Source organism: Ceratotherium simum, chromosome 2 (assembly GCF_057802395.1).
Source record: "Ceratotherium simum simum isolate JZ-2026a chromosome 2, ASM5780239v1, whole genome shotgun sequence".
In the NCBI taxonomy this organism is placed as follows: Eukaryota; Metazoa; Chordata; class Mammalia; order Perissodactyla; family Rhinocerotidae; genus Ceratotherium; species Ceratotherium simum.
The window spans coordinates 1,644,684-1,657,990 of NC_141901.1; the positions used below are offsets into that span (position 1 = coordinate 1,644,684).

Here is a 13,307-nt window from a genome sequence, read left to right on the forward strand (position 1 = left end):
CCCGTCACTCATTCATGAGGAACGTTCCTCCATGGCCAATCCCTGGCCTCCCCTCGATCCCCGCCACTGTGACCAGCCCCTGGCTTGCGAGGATGCCCTGTCTCACCCTAGGAAACTTCCCCTTCCTGAAGCTCCTGTCAGCCTTCTGCTGCTTATTCTGCTCCTTGTACCCCTTTCTTTTGCCTCTTTTATGACCTTTTGACCTTGGCTCTTTAATTATGTCCTTTGACCCTGTAGTGGGGTAGTGTGGGCCAGAGGGCTGCAAGGTGGTAGCGTTAGGCTCCAGGAGGAACATCAACGTGAAATAGTTGAAGTTCTCCCCTCCCTTCCCCCTCAACCTTCTGCCATGTGAATCACTGCCGTGTTTGCTTCTGGCCCTCCCTGCCAGCTTACACCAACAACCAGGCTGACATCGCCACGCAGGGCTGGTTCATCGGGCTCATGTGCGCCGTCGCCCTCCTGGTGCTGATTCTGCTCATCGTCTGCTTCATCAAGAGGAGTCGAGGCGGCAAGTACCCAGGTAAGCTGTGTCGAGGAGCGGGCTGGGAGCCTGGGCCGGCAAGCTGTCCTGTGAGTCACCAGGTCCCCAGCCAGAGCCGGGGGCTCTGTCCTTTCAGGGAGCCCAACCCTTGGCAAGTTTGGAGATTCGGTTCTCTTGCCTGTTGTGTGCATCTTAGAGCTGGCAGAAAGCACTTGAGTTAAGTTCGCCTGAGGTGGGAGGATCGCGGTCCCGGCAGCTCCAGCGAGGGGAGGGAAGGAACCCTGACTCCTATTAGGAGTGACCTTCCCTCCCCGCCCATCTGCCCAGTAAATTGGCCTTTTCCAGCCCAAATCTCATTAGGATCCTGTGTTCCAGGGGAGGAGGAGGGGAGAGAGGCGTCTCCTCTCACCGTGAGAGAGAACGGGGCAAGGAGAGATCTGGAGGGGGCTGCAGAGCTGGGCTCTCAGCTGACGCGGTTGTAATCACACATCCGCTACAGGTCAGAAGCTCCTACGTGAGGAGCGGGCGGAGGCTGAGGGGTGACTGACAGGGACCCCTCGGTCCTTAAAGGGCTTTAGGCTTCCCTAGAGTGCCACAGAGGCGTTCTCTTCCGTGGGCCTCGGGATTCTCTGGCCCAGACCATCCAAGGTCAATGACAAGGGCCTCTGGCATTCCTGTTTCTGGAAATATTGACTGTTTTTCAGACAGGGGCCAGAAAGCCATCCGTCTGCGCTGGGGTGGGCAGGGTGACAGGAGACAGGATTATGGATGACGAGAGTGATGTCCTGCCAACTGCGGGCTGAAATTGCTCCCTGCGCCCCAAGCCCATCACCAAACCCACCCCATGCTCCCCAAACGCCTGCTTCTCCCGTCTCTATGAACAGCTCCTCCTCCGGGATCCCCCTAAAACTCAGCTCAGAGAGCCAGGAGACTGGTTCGTTTCCCTGCCCTGGTACTCTTAAACCCCAGGACTCGAAGGGTCCTGCCTCTCCTGTAAGTGAGGGAAGCCCCTGGGAGGGAGGGCAGGGAACTCTGGTTCCTTCTTGGTGAGTGATGTTTTCTGTCACTCTGTTGTGCTGTGTGGGACTGTTTTTCTTTTGTGAGAGAAAAAGCCAGAGTTGGGGGGAAGGGCAGCCTTACTGAGCACACCCCCTGTTCCAGGTGGAACTGGGACACCAAAGGACTCATCAGGGAAACTTGGAGCCTTCCTTGTCCCTTTGGAAAGTGTCCCATTCCAGGAAGTTCTCCTTAGAGTAAGCTCCTTCCCTCCACTCCCGGGTTGGCCCCCAGTCCGTTAGAAGCCTGAGTGGACCAGGACCCGTGAGGCCTGGCCTCCAGCAGTCACTGGGCTCCATTCAGTTACTCATTAGTTATGGGACATGTTCTTTACTTCTCAAGGCCTCAGTTTCCTTCATCTAAAACGGGGGCGATTATCCTGCCTTGTACCTCAAAAAGGATATGTAAGGAGTCATTCTTGTACGTGTCTGCGGTGCGCCAGGGTCCGTGCTGGGTGTAAGGACACCAGGAGGAAAGATGGTCTCTCCTCAAGGACATTGCAGCCAGCACAGAAGGGAGGTCACAGCACAGGACAGGGCCTTGGGTGGGTGTTTACAAATCACAGAGGAGGCACGGGGAAAGGAAGCCACACAAACACGAGCGGGCACAGATACGAGAGCACCTTCCACTCCTCAGGTGTGTCAGGAGGGTCCTCTCCGCCCAGGGCCAGGAGCTGGGCAGAGCTTTGCTAGGAGCTTGGAAGAAACACATAGTTCCCCACCCTCAAGGAAAGAACTGGCATTGTTACGGGCACAAGAAACAGGCACAAATAATTAGAATACAGAGCAGAACAGGAAAGATGCCCAGGAAAGGCTCACAGCCATTGGGTGGGAAGACCTCATGGAGGTCGGGTGGGGAGCTGGGTGGGAGGAGATTTTAGTTGACAACAGGGATGTAAGGAAACCCTGGCGGTGAGGATCAACGTGGCAACTGATTAAATGTGGGAAACAGAATAAGGGAGGCATCGATGGTGCCTTATTGGAAAGGAGAGTCACTGAACCCAAAGGCGGCGTCCTCTGGCTGTGCATCAGGGCCCTGCAGAGCACGTGACTCCTTAGTCATCAGGTCTGTGTCTGCTTCTCTTATTGATCAAGTGAGAGAAAAGAAGGATGTTCCCCTCGGCCCCGAAGACCCCAAAGAAGAGGATGGCTCCTTTGACTACAGGTGCGTGATCTCTGTGGCTCCTGTTCACACACAGTGGCCCTGTCAGGTGGGCTGTCCCCACTGCTCCTGAGGCCCCACTCAGAGCAGCTGGCTGGGTGAGAGGCCACTGCGTCGATGTCCTCCCTCGTTGGGCTGTCACCCCTGCCTCTCCGACAGCGCCTGCTCGTCCTGATTGTGCCGGACAAGGCTGCCTGCCCCCTGCCCCCGGGAGGGACATTGCCCAACGCGCTCACACCCATTCAATGAATGGCATTTCATTCACTCAACCGTACAACTCAGGTTTATTGAGCTCATTATATGTGCGTTTCCACCTTTTCACTCTCAAAGTAAGCCCTGGGTCCCCCTTGCTGTGAAATGAGCTCAGCTCTCAGCTTTCTTGCTGCCTACACCCGCCCTAACCTTGAAGAGAATGACTGGCAGGGGCGGGGGGGGGGCTGTGTTGTCTTGAAGCCTCCGTTAGGTGAGGGGTGAAGGGCAGTGGTAGTGGGAAGGTGCCTGCTCTAGGCCTTTTCTTCATGAGCTTGACTCATCTCTCTGGCTTCGGCCTACAATAGGCCTTAGAGAGGCCTCTGCCCAGTGCCTGCCCCAAGTGAGAGGACAGAGGCCCAGACCAGGAAGTGACCAGCCTGAGACTCCCCAGCTCGCCACCCAGAGAGCTAGTGGCGGAGATGGAAAGGCCAGGGGCCCGACTCCTAGCTGCTGCTATCATCCTACGCCCATGTGCCCTCTCAGATCTGGACGGCCTTTGCATGTGGTTTAACAAAGTTGTAATCTGTCCATTTTGATGGCAAGTGTATTTGAGTTAAGGAATGATGCAGGGTGGGTTGTGGAGGTCTCCTTCCCAGACCAGAGCCCCCCTTCCCAGCCCCACCCAGTTACCGTGAGGGGCAAGTCACCCCTGTCCTCCTCTGACCTCTCCTTATCCTACCCTGGGCCTCCACCACTCTGCCCATCAGGAGCTTGGCAAGCAGGATCAGATCAATGGGCGGCAGAGCCACTGCCCACACAGGAGCCCATCTGGCGGCTTATGGACCACGTCCATCCATCCAGTCCCCACACCCCCATGAGCCTCCCAAAAGGGCAAGCACGAGAGGCCGCTGCCCTGACTGTCCTCAGCACCCCCAGGAGCCCAGCTTCCCCAGGGGCTGATAGCTGTTTCCTGACCGTCAGTTCCAAAGGCCCTGGGACTTCCTCTCCCCCAGACCCTGAGTGCAGCCACAGAGGGGTGAGGACCTCCTCAAACACAGAGCCAGGCAACCTGCCCTGTGAGAAGCTGCTTCCTCGGGCACCTCTCCTCCCCAGACACCAGAGCTGTTGGGCACGAACACCTGCCTCCTCCTCACCCAACCCGTGTCCCACCGACACTGAGGCTGGAGGTACACACACACGTGCACACACACACCCCTCAGCTTTGGCTCAGGGGTGGGCGGTCTGTAGCATCTGTCCTAGACCCGCCCCCTTGGATGAGTCCAAGAGTCCTAAACTGGGAAAGGGCTGAAATTCATACATCAGAGGAAATCCCAAGTTTCTAGGGGGCCAGGCCAGCGGGCGAGGAGGAGCAGCTTGCCAGGCTCTGCTCTGTGGCCCGCCTGCCAGCGCCCGTCTCTGGTGGGGCTCTCTCTGCTTCTCACTTGCTTTCTGTCCACCTTTTCCTCGAAGGTCTCTTGGAAGGTAGGCTGACAGGTGGCTAGACCAGGGCCCCCAGTCGTTGCAGAGTCCGTCAAGCTTCCCTTAGGAGAGGTCTCTTCTTTCCAGACCTAGATCCTCTTTCCCCGAAAAAAGCCTGGCACGCTCAAGACCCCTCCCCCTGCCTCCATCCCGGCAGGGGCGTCCCTACCCCATGGTTGCATTTAGCCTAGGTGCCTGGAATTACCGAGAGTCACACAGACACAGTCCTCATGTTCCTGCAGGTGGGGAGCAGGGCTCTTGGGAGGGAGTGCATGTGGAAAAGACAGGCAGGTGGGGTGAGGAGCCTGGTAATGAGAATCTGCTAGTTGCCAAAAGGGGAGTCCCACTCCCTGCACCCACTCAGTGTCACCCCAGAGGCCCACTTCCCTCACTCAGGCCACCTCTCCCACAGCAGACAGCACAGTTGGGCCATTAATGGGCTACACGCACACAGCGCATGAGGGGAGTGGGCTAATAGCTTTCCACCTACGAACGCCCAGCTGCCCCTGCCCTCGCGCTCAGCCCTCCCTGACAGCTGTCTCTGCCTGGCACCACTGTTAGAAGTGAGAAGGCACTGCCCACTCTAATAGCAACTCAGCTGGCTGTTTTCCTTCTGCATGCCCAGGAAGTGGACTGGGGGCAGGGGAGAGGAGTGTGTCTGCTCAGACCGCCTGGCACCACTGTGGTTTCCCCTGCTGGGACCCAGATTCCCAGTTCCCACTACTGATCCGTCTGCCTCCTGCCCAGGAGCTCCTCTCCCTTCTGAAGTGCAGCCAGCAGCACCTGGCCCCCACTCTGAGCCTGAAGGGAGAAAGTTTTCCAGCCAGAGGAGGGGACGTGGTGCCTGAGCAGACGCGCAGCCCACGCGGGTGTCTCACTTCCTGGGGGCATGGCAGGCATCCCAGGGGTAGATGCCATTTAACTACCATCCTCCCAGCTCTCCTTGCACAGCAGGGGCTTGAGGGGGGGCGGGGGGGGACCCCGCTCAGCAGGGGCTGGGCAGGATCCTCTGAGCCCTTCTACTCTTTGTCTCCAGTGGCTAGCCTCAGGACTTCTCCACATGCCCCTCCCTCCTCCCACCCTCTTTCACTTGCTAGGCCCGAAGCAACAGCATCTGTTTGTTGATAAACCAGAGAGCTGAGAGAGGCAACACCAAGACAGAGAAGGGGAGGGGCAGGGGAGAGGTTTCTTTAAGGCCCAGACGGTTGCTTTTTGTCAAGGGCAGAGCCTTTCCAGACAGTCACAGATCATGAGAGTCAAAGTCGTTTGACTAGTTCAGTCCTTCTTGATGAAGACACTAATGAGTGAGAAGAAAGGGCTTGCCCAAGGCCACAAGACCACACAGGGACACACTTGGGACTCCCTGTCCTTGACTCGTCCCATCCCACCTGCTCTCATAAGCAGTGGGCTCTGCCTCCCTGCACCAGCTTGCCACCTCACCATGGAGAAGACGCTTGGCCTCTCTAGGTCTGCGTTTCCCTTCTGTAGCACTGGCTGGATGGGGGAGGGTGAACGAGCGCTGGGCTGTGGGATTCCTGGGGTCCTGTCCTCGCTGAGCTGTGTAGCACGCGTGCTTGGCAAGAGGCCGGTGGCCCTGTCCCGCCCAGCCTGGGTTTGGGCTGTGCAGGGCTATGCCAGGCCCTGATTCTTTGTCTCTCTCCGGCCAGCGATGAGGACAATAAGCCCCTGCAGGGCAGCCAGACGTCCCTGGACGGCACCATCAAGCAGCAGGAGAGTGACGACAGCCTGGTGGACTATGGCGAGGGCGGTGAGGGGCAGTTCAATGAGGACGGCTCCTTCATCGGCCAGTACACAGTCAAAAAGGACAAGGAGGAGACAGAGGGCAATGAAAGCTCAGAGGCCACATCGCCGGTCAACGCCATCTATTCTCTGGCCTGAGGGAGCCCCCAGGGCACAGCCACTACTTTGAAAGTAGGAGGAGGGGAGAGGGGGAGACGAAGACACTGCAGACCTAGCACAAAGCCACCACCACCTTCAGGGACAAGGGTACAACGTGGGGTCTGCTAAGCTGTGAGGACCAGTCACCACCCAGCCAACCACAAGCCCCCTCCCAACGACCCCCTGCGCCCCGGGTGCCAGCTGTGGGAGAGCTAGAGCCATGGCTACACTCAGCTGAGGGAGCTGGGTCCCTTGCTCAGCCTCACAGACCCCCTGAGCCTTCACCCCCACTGCCTGCCCTTGACCTCGGCACACACTCACCAGTCTCCGTTGGTTATGGGACTTTTCATTGTCTTTGTTTTTACTCTGTGCATCTTCCCGTCCAGACCCAACATCTCCATTTTCTCTTCCTTTTGAAGAAGTGTCCCTGGAAAAAGCAAGAATAGGTGGATTCTCCCCCAGGGAACTGCAAAGATAGGCAAAAAGGACTAGTTGGTAAAGAACACATAGAAAAGCTGTAGTCGTCAACCCGCCGCTGGGCCAATGTATTTCCGAAGGATGCCTTTCTCGCCATATGCCTCCCCTCTCCCCCACCCCTCCGCTTTGGCCTTGTTAGTTGCTGAGCTGGGCTTGGCTGCTTTCTGAAAAATGACAGTATTTTGGCGAGGAGAGAGCGGGCAGCCTGCTTGCCTCGCTCTGGTTCGGTTGGGAGGTGGGCTTACCTCTTGCTCCTTGCTCTTACCCTGCCCCTTCCTCCAGAGTGCCCAAGACAAGAGCTGCGCTGACTCTGAAGGAGGAGTTTGAGGAACAGGAGTAGGTGCTGATGGAAAGGACCTCAACTCCAGTGACCGTGTACCTCAAGCAAAAGAAAATCAGCATCTGGTCCCTGGGGGGCTGTGCTCACCTCAAGAGAGAAGGAAAGAGCAGGGTTTGGACTTTCTCCCTCCCCATCAGTGAAACCCAGGATGTAGGAGAGAGGGCCACACCCACCTGGTCAGGGGTCTGTGCTGCTGCCCTCACGGCAACTGGAACCCTGTGGGGCAAAAGCTTTGCTGGTGTGTTTGGGTGTGTAGAGCACTGCTCCCCTTTCCTCTCTAGCAGATGGCATCTCCTCGTCGATTCTGTGTGACGTTGAAATATACGTGGTGTGTGGATGGGGCTCTGTGGCCCCAGGACTGACGATGTGTCCTTTCCTTAGGGTGTTTACATATCAGGAGATCCTGCGGGAGCACCGCGCTGACGGTGCTGTGTGCCTGGCCCGGAGGACTCAGTGCTCCCCGTATGCCTTATGCAGCTCTGATCTGTCCCTGCAGTTCCAGGCTCCCCCAACCCCTGCAAGCCTTGAAGCCTCCAGCAACACCTGTCTCAAGGAGAACGGGGCAGCCTCTGCAAGCATCATGGCAGAACCAGAAGCAGCCACTCGACACCCGCCCCGCATCCCGTTGCCCCAGATTGGAGACACTCGCAGACCTGCAGTTCTCAGAGACCGAAGGCGCTGCCTTCATCCTCCCCACCTAGTCCATTTTTGAAACCAAAGGTACCTAGCCTCAGAGAGAGAGATCTTGAGCCTAAGAGTAACCCTTTAGCTGTTGCTGCAGCTAGAGTCGGTTTCAGGAGGGTGAAGCGGACCCCAGTAATGGACCACCTGCCACAGGCACAGCCTCCGATTTGAGCCTCCAGCTGCTTGCCAGGGGGCCTGGGCAGGAATAGGGCTGCGTCCTTCAGAGACTTTATTAAAGCATCGTTTGCCACATGTTTAAGCCACAAAGGTATTAGCAATGCTTGCATCACTTAATAATCAGTCAATTGAAGGTTAAGCCCGTAGACACATACTCTGCAGGTAAGAAACCAGAGCCCAGAGCTGAGCCAATTGTGTTGTTCTAAGCTGAGAGTGAGTAACTGTCCTTTGGCCCAAGCCTGTCCAGGTTTGCTGCCCGGAAGCCCGAGGAGCAGCTTTCTCATGGTGAAAGGGGATAGGGTGAATAGCAAGGGGCTGGGGAGTGAGCTCAGGGGCCCGTTCCGTGGCTTTCCTCAGCACCTGCCTGGATATAGCTTGGCGTTCCTGCAGCCCAGGCCCAGCGTCCCTGAAGGGAACGTCAGGGAAGTGTGCCTGTGAGCTGAATTAAAGGACCGGCCTTTCTAGAAAACACTCTGGATCTGAGCAAAGTAATCAGTTTCTCAGGCCCTCATTCCATACTGCACCATACATGCTAGTGAACTCATTGCACCGAAAACAGGCTCTTAGGGCAGGAAGGACTAAGATGTCATCGTACCCATTCCCCTGCCTCTAGAAGGTGTGCTGTACAACCCGTGACCGGGGAAGGGCTTCTGCTACCATAGGGTCTTGGGAAGAGATGATTCCTCAGCCTGGCTTTGCTCCTCGTTTTTGTCCTGCCAGGCTCTGTACCATCCTCCTTTGTGTATGAAGATAGCGCCCTCAGCCCTCGTGAGGCTGCCGCCCTGAGAGGCTGAAAGCAGCCCACACCACCGCGCCATCACAGTCCCGGCAGGCTGGAGCAAACCTGGGCCTGAAGAACCAAGTTTACCCCAAGCAAAGATGGCAGATGCTTAGCGAGGTATGCGGACTGCAGGGTTAGGGAGGCACCCCTTCCAGGAAGAGGGAAGTCCATTTTCCATGGAGCTCATGCCAGAGTCCACCCAGCTCAGCAGGAAAGCAGTGTTGTCCAGCACCCCCTGCCAGCTGGGGCTCTCAAGCAACACCCTGAAATATACCAACAAGGATGCCAGGAGAGGGCAAGACCATAGGTGTCTCAGCCTCCTGGCCACGGGGAAGAAGTGTAGGTCGTCTTGCAGTGACTCTAGAAATTCCATTGCCTGTGCTGCAATCCCACCTACTGTGCTCAGCTGTAAGAGCTGTGGCTTCTTGTTCTCATTTGTCCATCTGTTCGCTTAGATACTCCTGCACATCCAATCTGAGCCGGGCTCTGAGCCGTGGATACAGGGTGAATAGTCAGGTGTGGCCCTGCCCTGCGGGGCTGACAGGCCTGGAACTGTGTCTTGGGTCACAGTGGACGCTGCCTGGGAGCACTCTGAGTGCTTACGCCACCAAGGCTCAAGGCTCGAAGGGAGAAGCTTTGGAGCGAGGACCTGGTCCACAAGGCTGGGCAGTCCAAACCTGCAGGGTGGGCTTGAGAAACAGCCCTCCTTCCTGGACCCCTTTGCTCTGTCCCTTGGGGCAAGTGGCTTAACTTATCTGTATTTTGGTGCCTCGTCTCCACTATTTGGTCCCTCCTTTGAATACCTCTCCCCACAGAGAGAGCTGGGTGCAGCTGAAGGAGTGGGGAGGCCAGTGTCAGGGAGCACCCCACTGCAGGGCCATGGGACAGCCTGGGTTATGGCGAATGGGACGTGTCTTTCCTCGCCTTGCTTTTGAGGAGATGGTTGAGCTTAAGCTAAAGGGAAAACCAGACTATCTGCTTCCCTTGTCCATTGCCTTTGTCCTGAGAGGTTGGAGGTATCTGGCCCACCCCTTTCCTGGCAAGTCCCGAGGTCTAGAGAAGTGTCCACCTCTCGGAGAGGCAGCCAGGGCCAATACTGCTCGCCCTGCACCGGGTATCTGCAGCCTGGGCCCAGATTGTGCTTTCATAGTTTAGTTAGCCTTAGAAAAGGGGTGGAAACAGATCCAAGGATATTTGTGGGTTTTCCAGCTAAGGGGCTGCCTCCTTGCCCACACACAGTACCCACCCCTGGGCACACCCACACGCACACACAGCAGACTGAGGCCCTGCTGCAGGGCGGCACGTTCAGGGGGAACGATACAGATTATGACATTGTCTTGGAGAGGGTGCATCCGCACCCAGGCCTGCCTGAGATGGGATGCGGAGGGCTATGTGGGGTGCAGTGTGCAACTAAGGGCAAGGGGAAGAGCCTTCCAGGCTGGGCCGCATTTGGGTAATTCCCGTAGGTAGAACTGAGAGAGAGTCTGATCCAAAGGGGAGGGAACCTTCCCCACAAACAGCACCGGCAGCGGCTCTTTGAGGCTCCTGGAGCCCTTTGCAGGGCCAGAGCCAAGTCACAGAGCATCGCAGGCAGCCCGCGAGCTGGAAGCAGTGAGGATTTTCACACGCTTTTGCCTCAGTCTTTGCAAGGCTGCTTCGCTAGCACTCTGAAGAGGTGAGGCTGCGTGGGCTGCCAGTCAGCAGGGCCTCTCCTCTTGGTGGGAGGGCAGCGGGTTCCAGGGATACCGGCACAGAGCACGCTCCCCACTCGGGACACCTTGGTCCCCACTCCGGCAGCTCCTGCCAAACGCACGCAGTTAGATCCGCCAGAAAGGAGCCGCCCGGGGTCCCAGGTGAGCTTTGCGTGGCGGCGTAGGAGTAGCAGGTAGGAGGTTCCTGATTGAGGAAAAAACAGAGGAATCAAACGAATGAAACAAAGAGCTTGAAATGTCAGGAGACTCAGTGCCCTGGGCAGCACCCCCCCTTGAACCAGGCAGGGCCACCCTGTGGGAGTTCACACCAACCTTGCGGCTGTCGCCAGCCAGGGCAGCACCCTTTCCTCCCCTCCCCTGCGAAGAATGGGCCTTCCAGAGACAGGTTCAGAGCAGGATCAGAGGGACAGGAGGATGACCATCCAGGGAAGCCATGAGACCCCACTAAACAGTGTCTCAAGCCAAAAGCAGCGCTCCTCTCTCAGTGTGTCAGCATTAGAGGGATGTTCCATAATGATAAGGGTGGAGATGAAATAGGTACAAAGGCATCTAGTTTAGGACAGTTCAGATGCCAGCATGCGGAGGAATCACAGAGCTGATCTAATCGAAGTGACTCATCATACAGACAAGGACACGAAAACCCAGGGGGTGAAGGGACTTGCCCACGGTCACACAGCTAGTAAGTCAAGGTGAGGTTAGGGCTTGAACTCGGGCCTTCTGACTCCTCGTCCAGTGTTCTTCATCTTACCACAGCTGCCTCCTTGGAAACACAGGAGCCACTTACGACCATCCTGCCGGTGCACCCTCTCATACCTCTGTGGCACTTCTCCCACAGCCCCCTTATTCCTCCCCAAAGGAAAGACACACAGGATTTTTCTGAGTCCAAGACCAGTCAGTCTGTGCCAGCCTGTGGTGAACCTGGCTATGCAGTCAAGGGCAGACGCAGGCCAGGGCAAGAGGGACAAGCTGATGGATGTCTGCACTGTGAAGCCTGGACTGTTCCCTGGAGTGGTATCTCTGCTTCGTAACACGTTGGGCCCCCAGCGTGCTGTGTCCCTCAGAAATGAGGGCGTGGAGAGCTCTCTGTCCACCTGCCCTTGGCCACAGGGTGCTGAGGGGCAGCGGGACCCGGCGGAGCGCTGCCACCCTGGGAATTGCTGGGCTGGAGTTCAGCACACGTAAAGACTTCAGTGAAGCAATAAACACAAAAATCTGGGAGAAGAAATCCAGAAATTTGTGCACTATTCTGTTTCTTTTTCAAAAACGATGCAGATCAGATGACCCTGCCCTGCTCTCTTTTCTGATTCCCAAATTCAGTGTCCTCAGTCAGTGTTGTCCCTCTGCCCGGCTGCCGGCTCTCTGCCAGCTTCTTCACTCTCCTCCTGCGCTGAGCATCAGACACCTGTGACGTGGCCGCCCCGTCCTGGTCCCACCCCAACCCATGCTGGACCCCGGGGGCCTCTCGCGCTGCCCCCGCACACACACATTCCAATTTGTTCCTTTCAGTGGGAAAATTTTCTCCAGTGTCTCCATGCCTTCCCACATACCCACACAGAATTGGTCTGATCTTTTTCCATTAGTTCAATATTTAACTCACCATGGCAGACCTTGTTTTAACCCCTCTCACATCGTGTTCTTTCCTCCTTTGAGTTACTTTGCATTAACCAATGTTGTCAGCAACAGTTGTGTACCTGAGGGTGTCACGCACGACCTTCAGCAGGGAAGACTCCGGGCCGTGGAGGACCATCTAATATATGGACTTAGAAACTGACTGCATGAGCAATGAAAAGGCCAAATTATTCAGAATTTTTTTTTGAATCACTGTAAAAAAAACTGATTTCTTTTGTATAGAGAACACTAAAAGTATAATAAAAGTTGTTCAAAATGGACTCTGGCCATGTGATTTGTTCATTTTCCTTAGTTAATGGGAGAGAGGGGGGATTGATGTCAGGAGATTAATGACAGAAGAGAATCAAGGGGTTTTTCATGACACCTGACAGTATCCATTTACGGAATTCTGTGACATCAGCCCCCATCTTGAAGTCAGTCTTATTCTGGAAAACTCTGGCAGAATTTGTTTTAAATGTAGAGCGACTGGTATAGGAATGTGCACAGCCATGGAGACACCCAATTAAACACCACTGTGTGTGCTAGCGCACCATTTAAGTGCCGTGGCGGGGATGTTGGGAGAAGGAGAGGGCTGCGCATGCCGCTCTCTCCCAGCCACCCCTCCCTCTGCACGCGGCCCTGCTGTGGGGGGACTGAGCACACGCCCCGCGTTGTGCCTGGCATAGGAGAGACATTTAATATTGTCAAAGGAATGGATAAAACTGCTCACAACAAACCAAAAACCCTCTCAGTAGACTCACAGGAATCTCAGTCAACAGGCACATAGAGAAGGGAAGGAAACAGAGAGGGCTGTGCTGGCTGAGGGGCAATGCTCAACTTTCGCCAGCCTTCTTTCTTCACACTTCGGCCTGCGGTTGTGCTAATTCTCACTAAGAGGGGGCCCAAGAGCCTCGCTCAGGCGGGATGAATGGTGAGGGTCCTCCCAGACGTTATAGCCCCCTCCCTTTCCTCAGGGGGTGTGGAGGCTAGAGAGGGGGCGGGCTGGGAAGTGGCTCTGCTCATGTAGAAGGATAACTGATGGTTTATAGGCAGCAGTGGGAAATAAGGGCAAAAAGATTCCCTGCAAATGCAGACCCAACTCTCATGGACGAAGAACCAGCCCACCTGTGATCACTCTCCCTTCAAAGTCCTCAGAACAGATCATTGGCCTGAGGGGTTATTGCTTCATTAGATTAAAATGAGACCTTATTTCCGGGTCTGGCTCCTCCTGAATTGTTGGGTAATCCGCTGGTTATGTCA

At 56.1% G+C, this 13,307-nt stretch overlaps 1 protein-coding gene across 6 annotated transcripts in view; it reads left to right on the forward strand.

Annotated features, from left to right (window-relative positions):
- NFASC (neurofascin) overlaps window positions 1-12,328 on the forward strand; it is a 181,040-nt gene extending 168,712 nt beyond the window's left edge. For all 6 annotated transcript variants that reach the window (XM_087437031.1, XM_087437025.1, XM_087437014.1 and 3 more), the window contains 3 exons: window positions 389-520; window positions 2,632-2,701; window positions 6,037-12,328. In XM_087437031.1, coding sequence (XP_087293157.1) covers window positions 389-520; window positions 2,632-2,701; window positions 6,037-6,268 — 434 coding nt within the window. In that variant the 3' untranslated portion in view covers window positions 6,269-12,328. The remainder of the gene's footprint in view (window positions 1-388; window positions 521-2,631; window positions 2,702-6,036) is intronic.
- The last annotated feature ends 979 nt before the right edge of the window (window positions 12,329-13,307 follow it).